Source organism: Oncorhynchus tshawytscha, linkage group LG22 (genome assembly GCF_018296145.1).
Source record: "Oncorhynchus tshawytscha isolate Ot180627B linkage group LG22, Otsh_v2.0, whole genome shotgun sequence".
Classification (NCBI taxonomy): Eukaryota; Metazoa; Chordata; class Actinopteri; order Salmoniformes; family Salmonidae; genus Oncorhynchus; species Oncorhynchus tshawytscha.
In genome coordinates, this window is record NC_056450.1 from 11,335,975 (window position 1) to 11,348,684 (window position 12,710).

Consider the following 12,710-nt stretch of genomic DNA (forward strand, 5'->3'; position numbering starts at 1 on the left):
CTATAGATACATCTGACAGGAGAGTTTGAGTGATGGAAGTTGGACAGAGGATCTCGAAATCTCTGAGCAAGAAACATTTGGACAAACTTTAAAAAAAATAATGTTTGGCTATTTTCTGGCAATTGTATTATTAAGACTACCAACAGTTATGGGCTCCCGAGTGGCACAGTGGTCTAAGGCACTACATCTCAGTTTTAGAGGCGTCACTACAGTCCCTGGTTTGAATCCAGGCTGTATCACATCCGGCCGTGATTGGGAGTCCCATAGGGTGGGTCACAATTTGCCCAGCATCGTCAGTGTTTGGCCGGGGTAGGCCGTCATTGTAAATAAGAATTTGTTCTTAACTGATTTGCCTAGTTAAATAAAGGTAAAATAAAAATATTGCCCATTTGTGAGATTGACTTGTCATTTCAATCGGCATAGACTCTGGGTTTATGATTGTAATTCAACTTTGCCATGGTTTGTAGGCAAGATGTATATAAACTGAATGAACGATTTAGCAGCTTGCTTAGTTCAAATTGACAAACTCTTTTATTTCCAGATGAAAAGCGAGGTGATTTCGAGGTAAGAAGTGCTTGTGTTTCACAATAGCCTGCTGGAAAAGACTACTGAGGACGGGGGTCATAATTTCAATTGCGGAAATAAATATTCATAATATGTATATGAACTGAATATGATTGTCAACAACAGCCAGTCTTTAAAATGGTTTTACCTGTAGCCTAATCTGACTGATTGTTACCGATAACTGATCGGCAATTGCAATAGAGTTTTGATAACTTCTAACTGAATTAACTAAACATGTCCATTAATAAATTGCTTAATAGCACAAGGCTACAACATCAAACTGAAGTTATAGGCTATTTAAAAAAAAAAATGTTTGCCAGCTCCAGGTAGGCTACACATGTGATACAAATGGATTTGAAAATTACTTCAGTGATATAGTCATTTCAACATATTTATTGTATCAAATGGTATTCTAGTAGCCTACAATGGCATATAAATTAATTGTCTACTTGGTGGGCAACAGGTGCAAATGTATAATTATCCACATTTAATGTCAGTTTCATTGAGGACTTTTCCCCATAACAGAAGCACCCGAGGGAGTTCCATAACTTCAATTTCAAATTTCAACTCGCGCAGCCCAGAGAGCCAAGAATTGAGCATGCATAAAAAACTTGATACTGTTTTCCATTAGCAAAGTCGACATTAGAATGGCGTTTAAACCACCTCCAAGCGAATTTATCTAATAAACTGAGTTTACATGCGAGGTGCAACTTAGAAGTAGCCCAAAAACCCGCGACCAATACCATTTTACCTGCGATATTTCAAAAGTAGCCCAATTTGACAGAAAACCATGGACATGGTAACCTTGTGTGTAACGGTATCAAACATAAGGCCCACATGTGGTTTAAGTAAAAAGCAACATTAGGAATATATTTTTTTTTGGGGGGTGATATACTTTAAAAACTCAAATTGAAATATACAGTTATAATGGACCTAGATTCATACAGTTCCTTGATAATAATCACCAAAATGAAAGTAAGAAGGTCAGGGAGCATCGAACATTTCCAAAACAATGGATAAGGGGACTATTATTTGCAAATTTTGACACAGAGGAAATAATATAACCAGTTTTCAGTGGAGCCCTCCGGACCGCTTTGAATCGTGAATTTAGCCCCCGGGGCGGGCAAAATGAATTTGACACCCCTGGTTTAATGAGTATAATTTCCGTATTTGAAGCGCTAAATATAGTAAATCCGCTAGGTGGTGGTAGTGAGCATGTATGATTCCTACCACCACTAAATTGCATCTGAAGAAGTCGACTTTTTCTAAATCAATAGCAAGATGGCGGCCACCATGAAGAAGACAGTTGTAAGCTAAAATCAGTTTTAATAATTCAATCCGATCTCCATACAGGCGCCACACCACTGTCATTCGTGCAGTAATTATCCAAGACACGTATTCTACAATTTAGTTTGTAAATACATACATTCACTGCCTGATTTTATTTTTATTCGTGCTCTACTCGTGCGTTGTTTGGATCACAGCTAGCGAGCTAGCTGGCCAGCTAACGGTAGCAGTTTTAGGGTAGTTTAGCTACTAACGTTAGCTGGTTATCAACTAACTACTCTTAACATCTATCCGTGATTTCCTTATTAAACGTGTAGCTACCATGGTGTTAGTTTAATGATAGCTAGTGTAATTTGAAGAACGCGTTGCCAGCTATTTTGTTGCTGCACTCTAGTTTTAATGTAATTTATATGGCTAAAGCTCTCGTATTGGGCTGAGACCTTTGAAGTCCTAGCCATTCTGAGGCACGTTTAGCAGGACTGAACTTTTGGCTATGAAGATCAAACATGCCTCTGTAGAATAAGAAATAATATCGTCTCTATTCATGGGATTTATATCTGCAACATTCGAGAACGTTTGGCAACTGAACATGGCCTGGCTCGTTATCCACTTTTCGTATCCCTTATTCAGGCGTTGTATAACTAGTAAGTTGGCTAAATAGTGATGTCAAATAGGGTTTAGAAACCCTGTTGTATTGTTTTGTTTAAAAAAATATAGCTAATTATTTGGCTAGCTATGCAGTTAACCAAGCAGCTTTGACTATAGCTATATAGGCTCATTTTGGACAATCTCTATTGACTTCCCCTTTACAGGCAGTTGAAGATGTCAATGTCACATTTGAGGACCAGAAGAAGATCAATACATTTGCAAGAAACACGAATCGAATGACAGAATTCAAAGATGAAATAGAGGCAAAAAAGGTAAGGGTTAATTATTGATGAGGAAAATCTGAATAATTAGATTTTCTTTACTTGTTTCTTCTTATTGTAGTACATCATGAGGTCACTACTGTTATATTATATAACCTCTCTTCTCAGAAATCTCTACAGAATCTGCAGGATGCCAGTGATGACCTGATGATGGCTGAGGATGACACTCTGCTCGTCCCGTATCAGATTGGCGACGTCTTCATCAGTCACACCCAGGAAGAGACCCAAGAGATGTTGGAAGCTGCAAAGGTATTGTTATTATGATTTAGTAAGGCAATGTCCACATTATTCTGACATTTTAGGATGTAATAATATGTTGAATGCCAAAGCATAATGCTATTGGGAAGGCCTAAAAAAACATTGATCTTAAAAGGGCTAATCGGCAGTAGAAACGATAGTGGTCGCCCCACCCCTGGTTCAGTAAAAAGCTGAGGGATGGGGCTGGAGAAATGTAACCACTCAAATTCATAGACATTGCTATGGATTTAAGGACTGATCATCCATGATATGTTAACCATGTTTTGAGGCTATATAGTGTTTGTTTAAAAAAAAAACTAGTCTGGTTCTGATGGGGAATAACAGTTGAACTAAGCTCATGAGGTATTTCTAAGTTATTTTCTTGAAGAATCAATGGGTACATATCATTAGTTTATAAGTTACAAAAAAATTGATGTAGCAACTGCTGATTGCCATTTTAAAGTGGTAATGCATACTTCTTTTTTTAACACTTTTTGCATGCTTTTGGGGGGAGTTCTCCTCTAAATTACAACAATTCTATTTAAAATTGAGTTTCATGAAATTCACAATTAAGTGCTTGAAAAAGTAATTGAAAGTCCTTGAATTTGACCTGCCACTGTCTGAACCCTGTATTATATGACTTGTGTAGAAGGTAGGGGTGTAGGTCTACCTTGGAAATCAGGATGCCTACTCCTAAGGCAAACACGGATGGGTTATTTAACGTTCCAATTTTAACGTTGCATAATGAAGGCCGGGATATCAAGGCTAATTATGCTTTACCCTATTACTAAGAATGCAACCTGAATAATTGTAACCATTCTGATTTATTAACATGCATTGTTTGTATCCACAGGAACAATTGCAGCAGGAGATCAAAGACCTAGAAGGGAAGGTGTCGGCGATACAGCAGGTGTTAGGTGATCTGAAGGTCCAGCTTTATGCCAAGTTTGGGAACAACATCAACCTGGAGGCAGATGAAAGCTGAGTGCTTTCTAATGTGTAGACTTTAGCCGTAGATCTGTTTTTTTGCTGTTTAGCGTGACACTGAATCAATGATTATGATTATAGGAGTTGGCAAGATGCCACAAACAGTACTGGGATCAGGCTAAGAGGGCATCTCTCTTTACACATGGACTTTTCATGCAGCTCACATATTATCAAATCCACACAGTGCCGACAGGATGCTTGCCAAACCAACATGTTTGTCCTTTTCTCAATATCAACATGATTTTTCTCAGCAATGGTTTACAATGGTGTATTGTCTTATTTTGTATGAATGTCGGTGAATGTATCCCATTTTACTTTGTGAAGACTCGTTTTTTTATTTTTTTATTCTCCCCCCTCCCTGTACTCGCACTGGGTCTCCCCTATGGACTGACACAAAAGACATCATTGTACAGTAGATGGCCATAAAGAAAACCCACCCAAGGAAATATATTTGCGGTGTTGGAGCTGAAGAAACTGTGGAGTTTGTTTATTTGGATCTCCATTAGCTTTTGCAGAAGCATCCACACACAAAATGACGAGTAACAAAATACTGATAGACAAGGACATACATTTTATAATACAACGATACAAACAATACAACTAAAAAAAACAATACAAACAGAACTGTTTGTGGTTGAAGAAAAGAAGGGAGCAGAGGCAGCCACTGTTAAGACCCCAACATGTAGGCAACTGTATGTGTGTACCCCAAAATGTATCTTAAAGGTGCAATCTATAGTGTAATTTCTTGTTAGAAAATACCTTGCAGGACTGCCGAAAGGAGTCTTTGCGAGTGTGCTGGGCATTTGTCTTAAATGGAACCACGTTTAATTTTGTGTGAGTTTATGTTTGGAGGGTGGATGGGTGGGCGTATAATGCGACTGTTTAGCAACCTAAAATGTTGCGTGTTCGAATCTCGTCACTGACAACTTTAGCATTTGTACAAATTAGCAACTTTTTAGCTACGTTGCAACTACTTAGCATGTTAGCTAAGCCTTTTAGCTAACCCTTTAACTCATAATCCTAACCCAGCTAATGTTAGCCAGCTATCTAACGTTAGCCACAACAAATTAGAATTCGTAAAATTGCAGATTCTTAACATATCATACAAAATGGATGGACATCCATTAATTAATAAATACCATATGGAAGGTAACATATACTAATTGGAGTGTCTTGGATTTACGTACAGAATAATACGAAATGCTCTGAGACCAGGCACAATAAGGAAATAATGGATGCCAGACAGGTGCAGAGGGAAAGTGTGCTGGTGCTGCACTTACATGAACCCCACTGAAGGGGGCAACAGGAGAATGCTTAGTGTCACTGTTCGAGTCCACTCACTAATATTCAGCCTCAAATACTACTTTTGTCTGGTGGAATCTTCACAAGCAAAAACCTTTTGTGAAACGTGAAATTAAAATTTGACAGAGTGTTGAAGTCCGGTAAAATCCTTTCCAGACAGTGCAGATTTTGATAGTGTCTACACAAGGGAATCAAAGCTGGGAAGGAGAGACTGAAAAACAGCTTCTATATCAAGGCCATCAGACTCTTAAATAGCCATCACTAGCCTGGCTATCACTCTGTTACTCAACCCTGCTACTACCCTATATACTTTAATAATGTTTACATACGGCTTTACTCATTTCATATGTATATACTATATTCAATTCTACTGTATTTTAGTCAATGCCACTCCGACATTGCTCGTCTTAATATTTATATATTTCTCAACTCCATTCTTTTACTTGAGATTTGTGTGTATTGTTAGATATTACTGCACTGTTGGAGCTAGGAACACAATCATTCTGCTACACTCTGCTAAATATGTGTTTGTGACCAATAAGATTTGAATAAACTAAGATCTGAAATGCATCCAATCCATGTACTGCAGCCCCATACACAACATAATACACAGACCTCATTAATGTGTGCCCTGAAGTGTGGACTGCTTGTGCTAATAAAATATCAGATAAATAAATGTAGGGTTTGAAGTTGTGGCAGACACCTCTGGAGGATCGAGATCTCAATTAACAAGTTCCTCTGCCCCCCAGGCTTCCTATTCAGGCATTCACTGGTAAGATTAAGAGAACCACACACACAGAAACACACACACACAGGCTTGGCTTTATGCACAGCTTGTTAAACCCTGGCTCATGGAAATCGGAAATCACTGGACTTATTTCCCAGATGGCCTTGTGTGTTCTCTTTTCCTTCTTCTCCTCCCCCCTTCCTCTCTTTATTTCTCTCTTTCTGTCATTCTCCCTCTGCACTTTTAATAATTAGCTCAGTGAAGAGGAGATGCAGATCTGTGTCTCTATGCAGATCTTTATAACACTGAGCTGTGTTCAGGCAGAGAGACAGTTTTTACATCAATGATGTGACTTCCATTCAACCAGGTATTGAAATTAAATTATACCCATAGCAAATTTGTAGGCTATTAGTTAACTACTGGGACCTGATTACCATATACACGCACCCCCTCATGATACACTACCCTTGATGCTAGAGTTAGTCAGAGGCTTTAGGTAATTTTGTCCACAAAATCAATTTGTTGTTATTCATTTAATTTATGGTGTCAGTTGCTAGGGTAACTGAGCGCTATTGATTTACATTGTAACTGTAGAAACCCTCCAGGTGTTTCTGTGTCTCTAATACTAGTACAAGCGCTACATAGTATTCACCGTATACTTTTTCAAATGTAAATTTACACCAAACAACTTTTTGTTATAAGTGAAAGTGAAAGACATGTCACTGTGCCTTGATTCCTTCAAAATGCAATCTCAATTATAGAAAGAACTATCCGAGACAGTCAGCTCAATAATTAAAGGGCTAGAGTGAACTGCTCCCTGTCAGGCCCCAGACACAGAGGGGATTGCGGTGGTTCAGATTTAGAACAGTAGGCCATCACATTCACAGCACCTTAACTGGCTATCAATCCCCTAGTGTCCTTTCACTGTACCTAGCCCATCAACACACAATGTGAAAGTATATGAGATGAACACTAGATTGTACTGTAGGCATTTTTTTGCTGTTCATTGAACCATATAGATATTGTATCCATCTATTCGGTTTGGCTCACCTCGTCAATTTATGGATCAGGGAAGTATTGTGAAATTCCGAATGGTAACAGTGTCTGTCTGTTTTATGCATAGCCGCGGGAAGTAGGGGTGCTGAGGGTGCTTAGCGGACTGATATAGCCATTTGCAGTGTGGGCAAACCCCACTCGTCGAAGAGAAAAATATTTAAGTGCCTTTGAACAGGGTATGGTAGTTGGTACCAGGAGCACCGGTTTGTGTCAAGAACTGCAACGCTGCTGGGTTTTTCTTGCTCAACAGTTTCCTATGTGTATCAAGAATGATCCACCACCAAAAGACCATCCAGCCGAATTGACATAACTTGTGGGAAGCATTGGAGTCAACATGGGCCAGCATCCCTGTGGAACGCTTTTTACACCTTGTGGAGTTTATGCCTCTGACAAATTGAGACTGTTCTGTGGGCAAAAGGGATGCAACTCAATATTAGTAAGGTGTCCTTAATGTTGTGTATACTCCATGTTACTTTATTAATATATTCCATTGTGAGGGGTACTGTATCATGTAGTTTAGTATTATTGTACACTGAGTATACAAAACATTAAGAACACGTGCTCTTTCCATGACATGGACTGATCAGGTGAATCCAGGTGGAAGCCATGATCCCTTATTGATGTCACTTGTTACATCCACTTCAATCTGTGTAGATGAAGGGGAGGAGACAGATTAAATACATCTTTTAAAATATTGAGACAATTGAGACATCATGGATTGTGTATGTGTGTCATTCAGAGGGTGAATGGGCAAGACAAATTATTTTAGTGCCTTTGAACGAGGTATGGTAGTAGGTGCCAGGCATACCGGTTTGTGTCAAGAACTGCAACGCTGCTGGCTTTTTCACGCGAGACAGTTTCCCGTGTGTATCAAGAATGATCCACCACCCACAGGACATCCAGACCACTTGACACAACTGTGGGAAGCATTGTAATCAAAATGGTACCAGCATCCCTGTGAAACGCTTCAACACCTTGTAGAGGCCATGCACCAACGACCTGAGGCTGTTCTGAGGGCAAAAGGAGGGTGTGCAACTCAATATTAGGAACGTGTTTCTAATATTTGGTATACTATAGTGCGTATTCATAACTGTAGTGATCTTGAAAGTCCATTTATTTTCAGCTGTATGGATAGACCTCACACAAACATATATAATTGTTTGTATAAATGTGTGAATCAGTGCATGTGGAGCTTCTGATTATAGATGACAAATCCTTGATTTGAAAGTACATTACTTCATGGCTTTTGTGTGATAAAAATACATACTGTACTGCACTGCAGTAGTTGAAATGAGAGAGGGCTAGGATCCATGGTTTTAACAGCTCAATCACAGCAGATTATGGCGCATGACAAGTAAGTGACAGCAAGAGGATTTAGGAAGTAGTAACATTCTAAACCTAAAGTACAACAGAGCAAGCAAGAAGCAGTTTAGAGAGAGGTTCAGCAGAGTTAGTGAGCATGGGGATCAATGTTGTTCATCATCAGTGTGAATACTATATGCAGTATCCCAAAGTGCACCCTATTATTGGCCTATATAACCCCAAAGAGCTGGTCAAACTAGTGCACTACACAGGAAATAAGGTGCCATTTGGGATGTAGATAATGTTGTGCACTGATTCAGGATGAAGCAAATGTCGCTCAAAGTCCATATGGAGCATCAGCTTAAGAATTTGTTATTGCCTGAGAGCTTTGATGTGAATTAATTTAAAGGTAAATACATTTCCATCACTTCCTGTGGTCTGGGAGTCAGGTTTGCCCCTTTGACATCAGCTTCCATTGTGATGTGATCTTCAATGTCATCAGCTTTTTATGTAGAGTGATATTAGAGCTTGATGTTCCTAGCAGGTATATAGTCTTTATGACATTTATTTCACTAGCCCATGACAATAAGATCACTATGGTGGTTTATATCAGCATAATAGGTTGAAAGACTGTACATGTGTGTACACTCTAAAAATTAGGGGTTCAACAAGGGTTCTTCTAAGGTCCTCAAAGTTATTTGAAGAACCTTAGTGTTCTTGGCACTGAAAAATACAAAGGTTCTTCCAAGAACCCCATAGGAGGTGGGGTTCATTGAGGGACCTCCATAGTTGGTGCTGGTTCTTGCAGTAACCTAACTGCCCAACTGAAACATTTGAATTTTAAAGGACAGCAGGTGCAGGCACTTAACTGAAAAATGTAAAGATCTCCTCAATTTAAGGTAAGGTTTGTCCCTTATAAGATCTAAATTGATATTGTTTTATGATGATACTCTATATATAAAATCTTTCTAAACCAGAAAATGGACATAATTCAATGGATATCAATCATCAAAGAAGTAGGAATATGTAGGCTATAAGAATATGTTGAAGGTCACTGTAGCTGTATTGGGTGCAGATGACTGAACTCCTCACTTGTGTCTGTAGGTATACAGACGAGGAGGCACACAAAGGTATCTCAATTGGTATGTTATGCAGATCACATGTACCATCCTCCTCCCTTACCCCTTCGATGAAAATTCCATAGGCCTCTACATTATGGACAAGGTATGTGTATGAAAACCATTATCAAAATAGTTGTTTTCATTCACATTTACCACATAAACCAAACATCTGTATAATTAACATTTTGGGCATTCACAGACTTCACCCTCCCTACACCTCTGATGAATATAACAGGAAACCTGTTCGATCACCATGCACTGCAAAATCATTCAGGCTATGGATACGGAGAACATCAACACATTAACATCAATACTCCAGAGGATATACCCATTGGACTTGGGGCTCTGCTGGGAGTTTACCTCATGTTGATTTTTTAATTCTGCTTTGCCACTAAAATCAGAATAAACACTGACAACTAAAATATTGTGTTGTTATTGTTATGTGTATTATTATTATTATTATTAATAATAATAATAATAAGGGAGGGGTGGTAGTTCAAAAATGAACCCCAAAAGGGTCTTCAAAAGTTTATTCCAGGATCCATTAAAAGGGGTTCTTTGAAGAACTTATAAGGGTTCAGTTTAAATTTGAAGAACCCCTAAAGGATACTCCAAGAACCTTTTCTTGTTAGAGTCTATGAAAGGTCAATGTAGAATTAGGCTCATCCACCACCCGACTCTCTCTCACTTAGTCTGGGGTTAATGAAGGTTCAATGTAGGTTCAATAGGTTCAATGTAGAATAGCATCTTACTATTTTGAAATATGTTGACTGTTGCTTTGCATCACAAATGCCTTTTCCATATCCCCGGCACAATGCACCAAATTATTCCACCAAAATTTAAACACACCAGAATGTCTCCTATAATGAATAACATAAGCTACCAAAAACTGGATGACAATTACACTGCAAAGATGTCACGACTTCTGCCGAGGTCGGTCCCTCTCCTTGTAAGGGAGAGGGACCGACGTCACCGGTTTTCTAGCCATCGCTGATCCATCTTTCATTTTCCATTGGTTTTGTCTTTATTTTCTACACACCTGGTTTTCATTATCCAATTACATGTTCATGTATTTACCCCTCTGTTTTCCCATGTTTGTTGTGCGTGATTATTTCTATGTTCAGTTCGGTTCATGATGGCTGGTTTTTCAACAGGTGCTGTGTTCACCCGTGCGTAATATTTACCGTTGGTTTTTTGGTCAATTGTATTTGTTTACCTTGTGCCTTTATTTTTTCAGTAAAGTACGTTGCTCACTCATTTTGCTCTCATGCGCCTGACTTCATGCACCAGCTACACTCACCTTCTGACAAAAGACCTTGGTTTATACTAACACATCCAATATTTTTGAAAAACTATTTTTTTAGCACACAAAATACTTTTTCACGTTAGTGATGGAAAACTTCTATCTCCTCAAGAAAAGGCCCCAAATAGAGGTCTCAGTGAGGGTGGCGTTATGGAACGTCCTTTAGTGATGAAAAGCTTTGAAACGTATTTAGAGTGGAGGTCCCCAGAGACATATAACTGATATACAGTATTTTCAATCTATACATGATACAGCTCTGGGGATGGCCTATCATAATATTCAGTACTCTAAAATAAGATCAGTACAGAGTTAATGCAATTATGAGTCACTTGACTTTACCAATTAATGAAGAGGTTTTATTCTATTCCCTTCCTCAATTCTACTGGTGTTGCTCACTCCAGCCTGAGGTTGATATTGCACCTGGCGAGATTATATATTTATACTGTGACTTTACAATTTCCCTTAACAACACTTCTGGATGTGTTTCCTGATCATTTAATTGGTTTTAACACTCCAGTGGAGTCGGGATTGGCAAATGTGATATAGATGTGCGCCAAGACTGTCACTCTGCCAGTAAGTTTTCTATTAAATCATTTTAATAGGCCCACTAGGTCACCTCATTGTGACTAGCCCACTATGATCCAAAAAAAGTGCACCCGGAGTGCATTATGAGAGGGAGAAACTTGACTGAAATGTAATGACAGTTTATCAAAACATATGACAGATTTCGTGCTGTACGTCTCGACGTGGAGAATTTCATGAATTACGTTGTGCTGTTCTCGATTCAACTGCAGATGTTCCCGAACACTACATAAATGCATCTAGTGTGCCTAGATCTCTGGCACATACATTCGACCATTGGGCTCTCTCTTGGGGAAAGAGTGGACAACTTGACGTATGAAAAAGTTATGAAAAATGTGCTTCCACAAAGCAATAGGTACTTGATGTTTACATAGGTGTCCTGGGAACATTTGTCAATAGTAGGCTATTCTTAGAGAGAGATTTCCCTCTGCTAGTCTAGAGTAGAACAATATGAAGTCGCATGAACTAAAAGGGACAGTTACAGTGTAGCAGGTATTTCAACAGACATCATAGGTTGAAGCCCTCAATGTAAAGAAGTGCATTACATTAATGTTCTCAGATGAATGTTGATGAATACTCCAACTCCAAGAAGAATAAACATGGGTGGAATGTGTTTTCCTGCGAAGTGTCAGAACCTCTCTGTGGCTAGGAGTGAAGGCCATCTCACAACATGGGATCTGGTACTCCATTATCTTGAAGGCCATCAAATCCCTCAGAAAACAGGAAATAGCTGAAATAATCAGCCGGAAAGAAACATTGCTTGACCAAGAACAATTGACACGACATGTTTCAAGTGGCATATTCGGGAACCAGCAACTTGAAGATACTGTATGTTTTGATAGTGGCAGTATAAGTCATTGGGGGAGTATGTGTTCTGCACTCTAATCTTCTTAGCAAGTTATATTTAGTAGCATATGGGTTTGGCCATGAAAATGTCTCTCACTGAGGAATATGAAAGATGAACATCCCTCAGATGATCAAATGAAAAGAGGAACATGTTTGGTTTACAGTAGTGCATGCCATTTATCAGGGGGTAATAACAAGATTCTATGTCAATTTCATATGCAGTTTCCTTATACCTTTAGGCTATAATATGCATTTTCATATATTTCTAATTTTAATTTGTTAAACCGAAGACGACAATGTGACAATACTAAAAGGATGTGTGGCCTCAATATTGCTGAACATCTGACAAAATGATACAACAGCTGCTACCTCAATTGCTTTTCTAATTATAATTTCTGTATATTAAAAACTGAGGGACACTGTCTTAATTGGCTTAAATTGCTTCACGCTTTCAACTGAGTCATACC

The 12,710-nt window shown here is 38.7% G+C and overlaps 1 protein-coding gene across 1 annotated transcript; it reads left to right on the forward strand.

Moving 5' to 3' along the window:
* Nucleotides 1-1,789: 1,789 nt before the first annotated feature.
* LOC112221792 (prefoldin subunit 4) lies at nt 1,790-4,263 on the forward strand. Its single transcript, XM_024384120.2, has 4 exons — nt 1,790-1,872; nt 2,664-2,771; nt 2,889-3,029; nt 3,871-4,263. Exons 1-4 carry the CDS (start codon nt 1,846-1,848, stop codon nt 4,000-4,002), a joined length of 408 nt encoding a protein of 135 aa, XP_024239888.1. The 5' UTR covers nt 1,790-1,845; the 3' UTR covers nt 4,003-4,263.
* Nucleotides 4,264-12,710: the final 8,447 nt, after the last annotated feature.

Bases quoted from the DNA above. Each gene is read 5' to 3' on its own strand.
- LOC112221792 (XM_024384120.2), top strand. From the start codon at position 1,846: ATGGCGGCCACCATGAAGAAGACAGTT. The intron at 1,873-2,663 runs GTAAGCTAAAAT...TCCCCTTTACAG, and splicing joins CCACCATGAAGAAGACAGTT to GCAGTTGAAGATGTCAATGT. The intron at 2,772-2,888 runs GTAAGGGTTAAT...CTCTCTTCTCAG, and splicing joins ATGAAATAGAGGCAAAAAAG to AAATCTCTACAGAATCTGCA.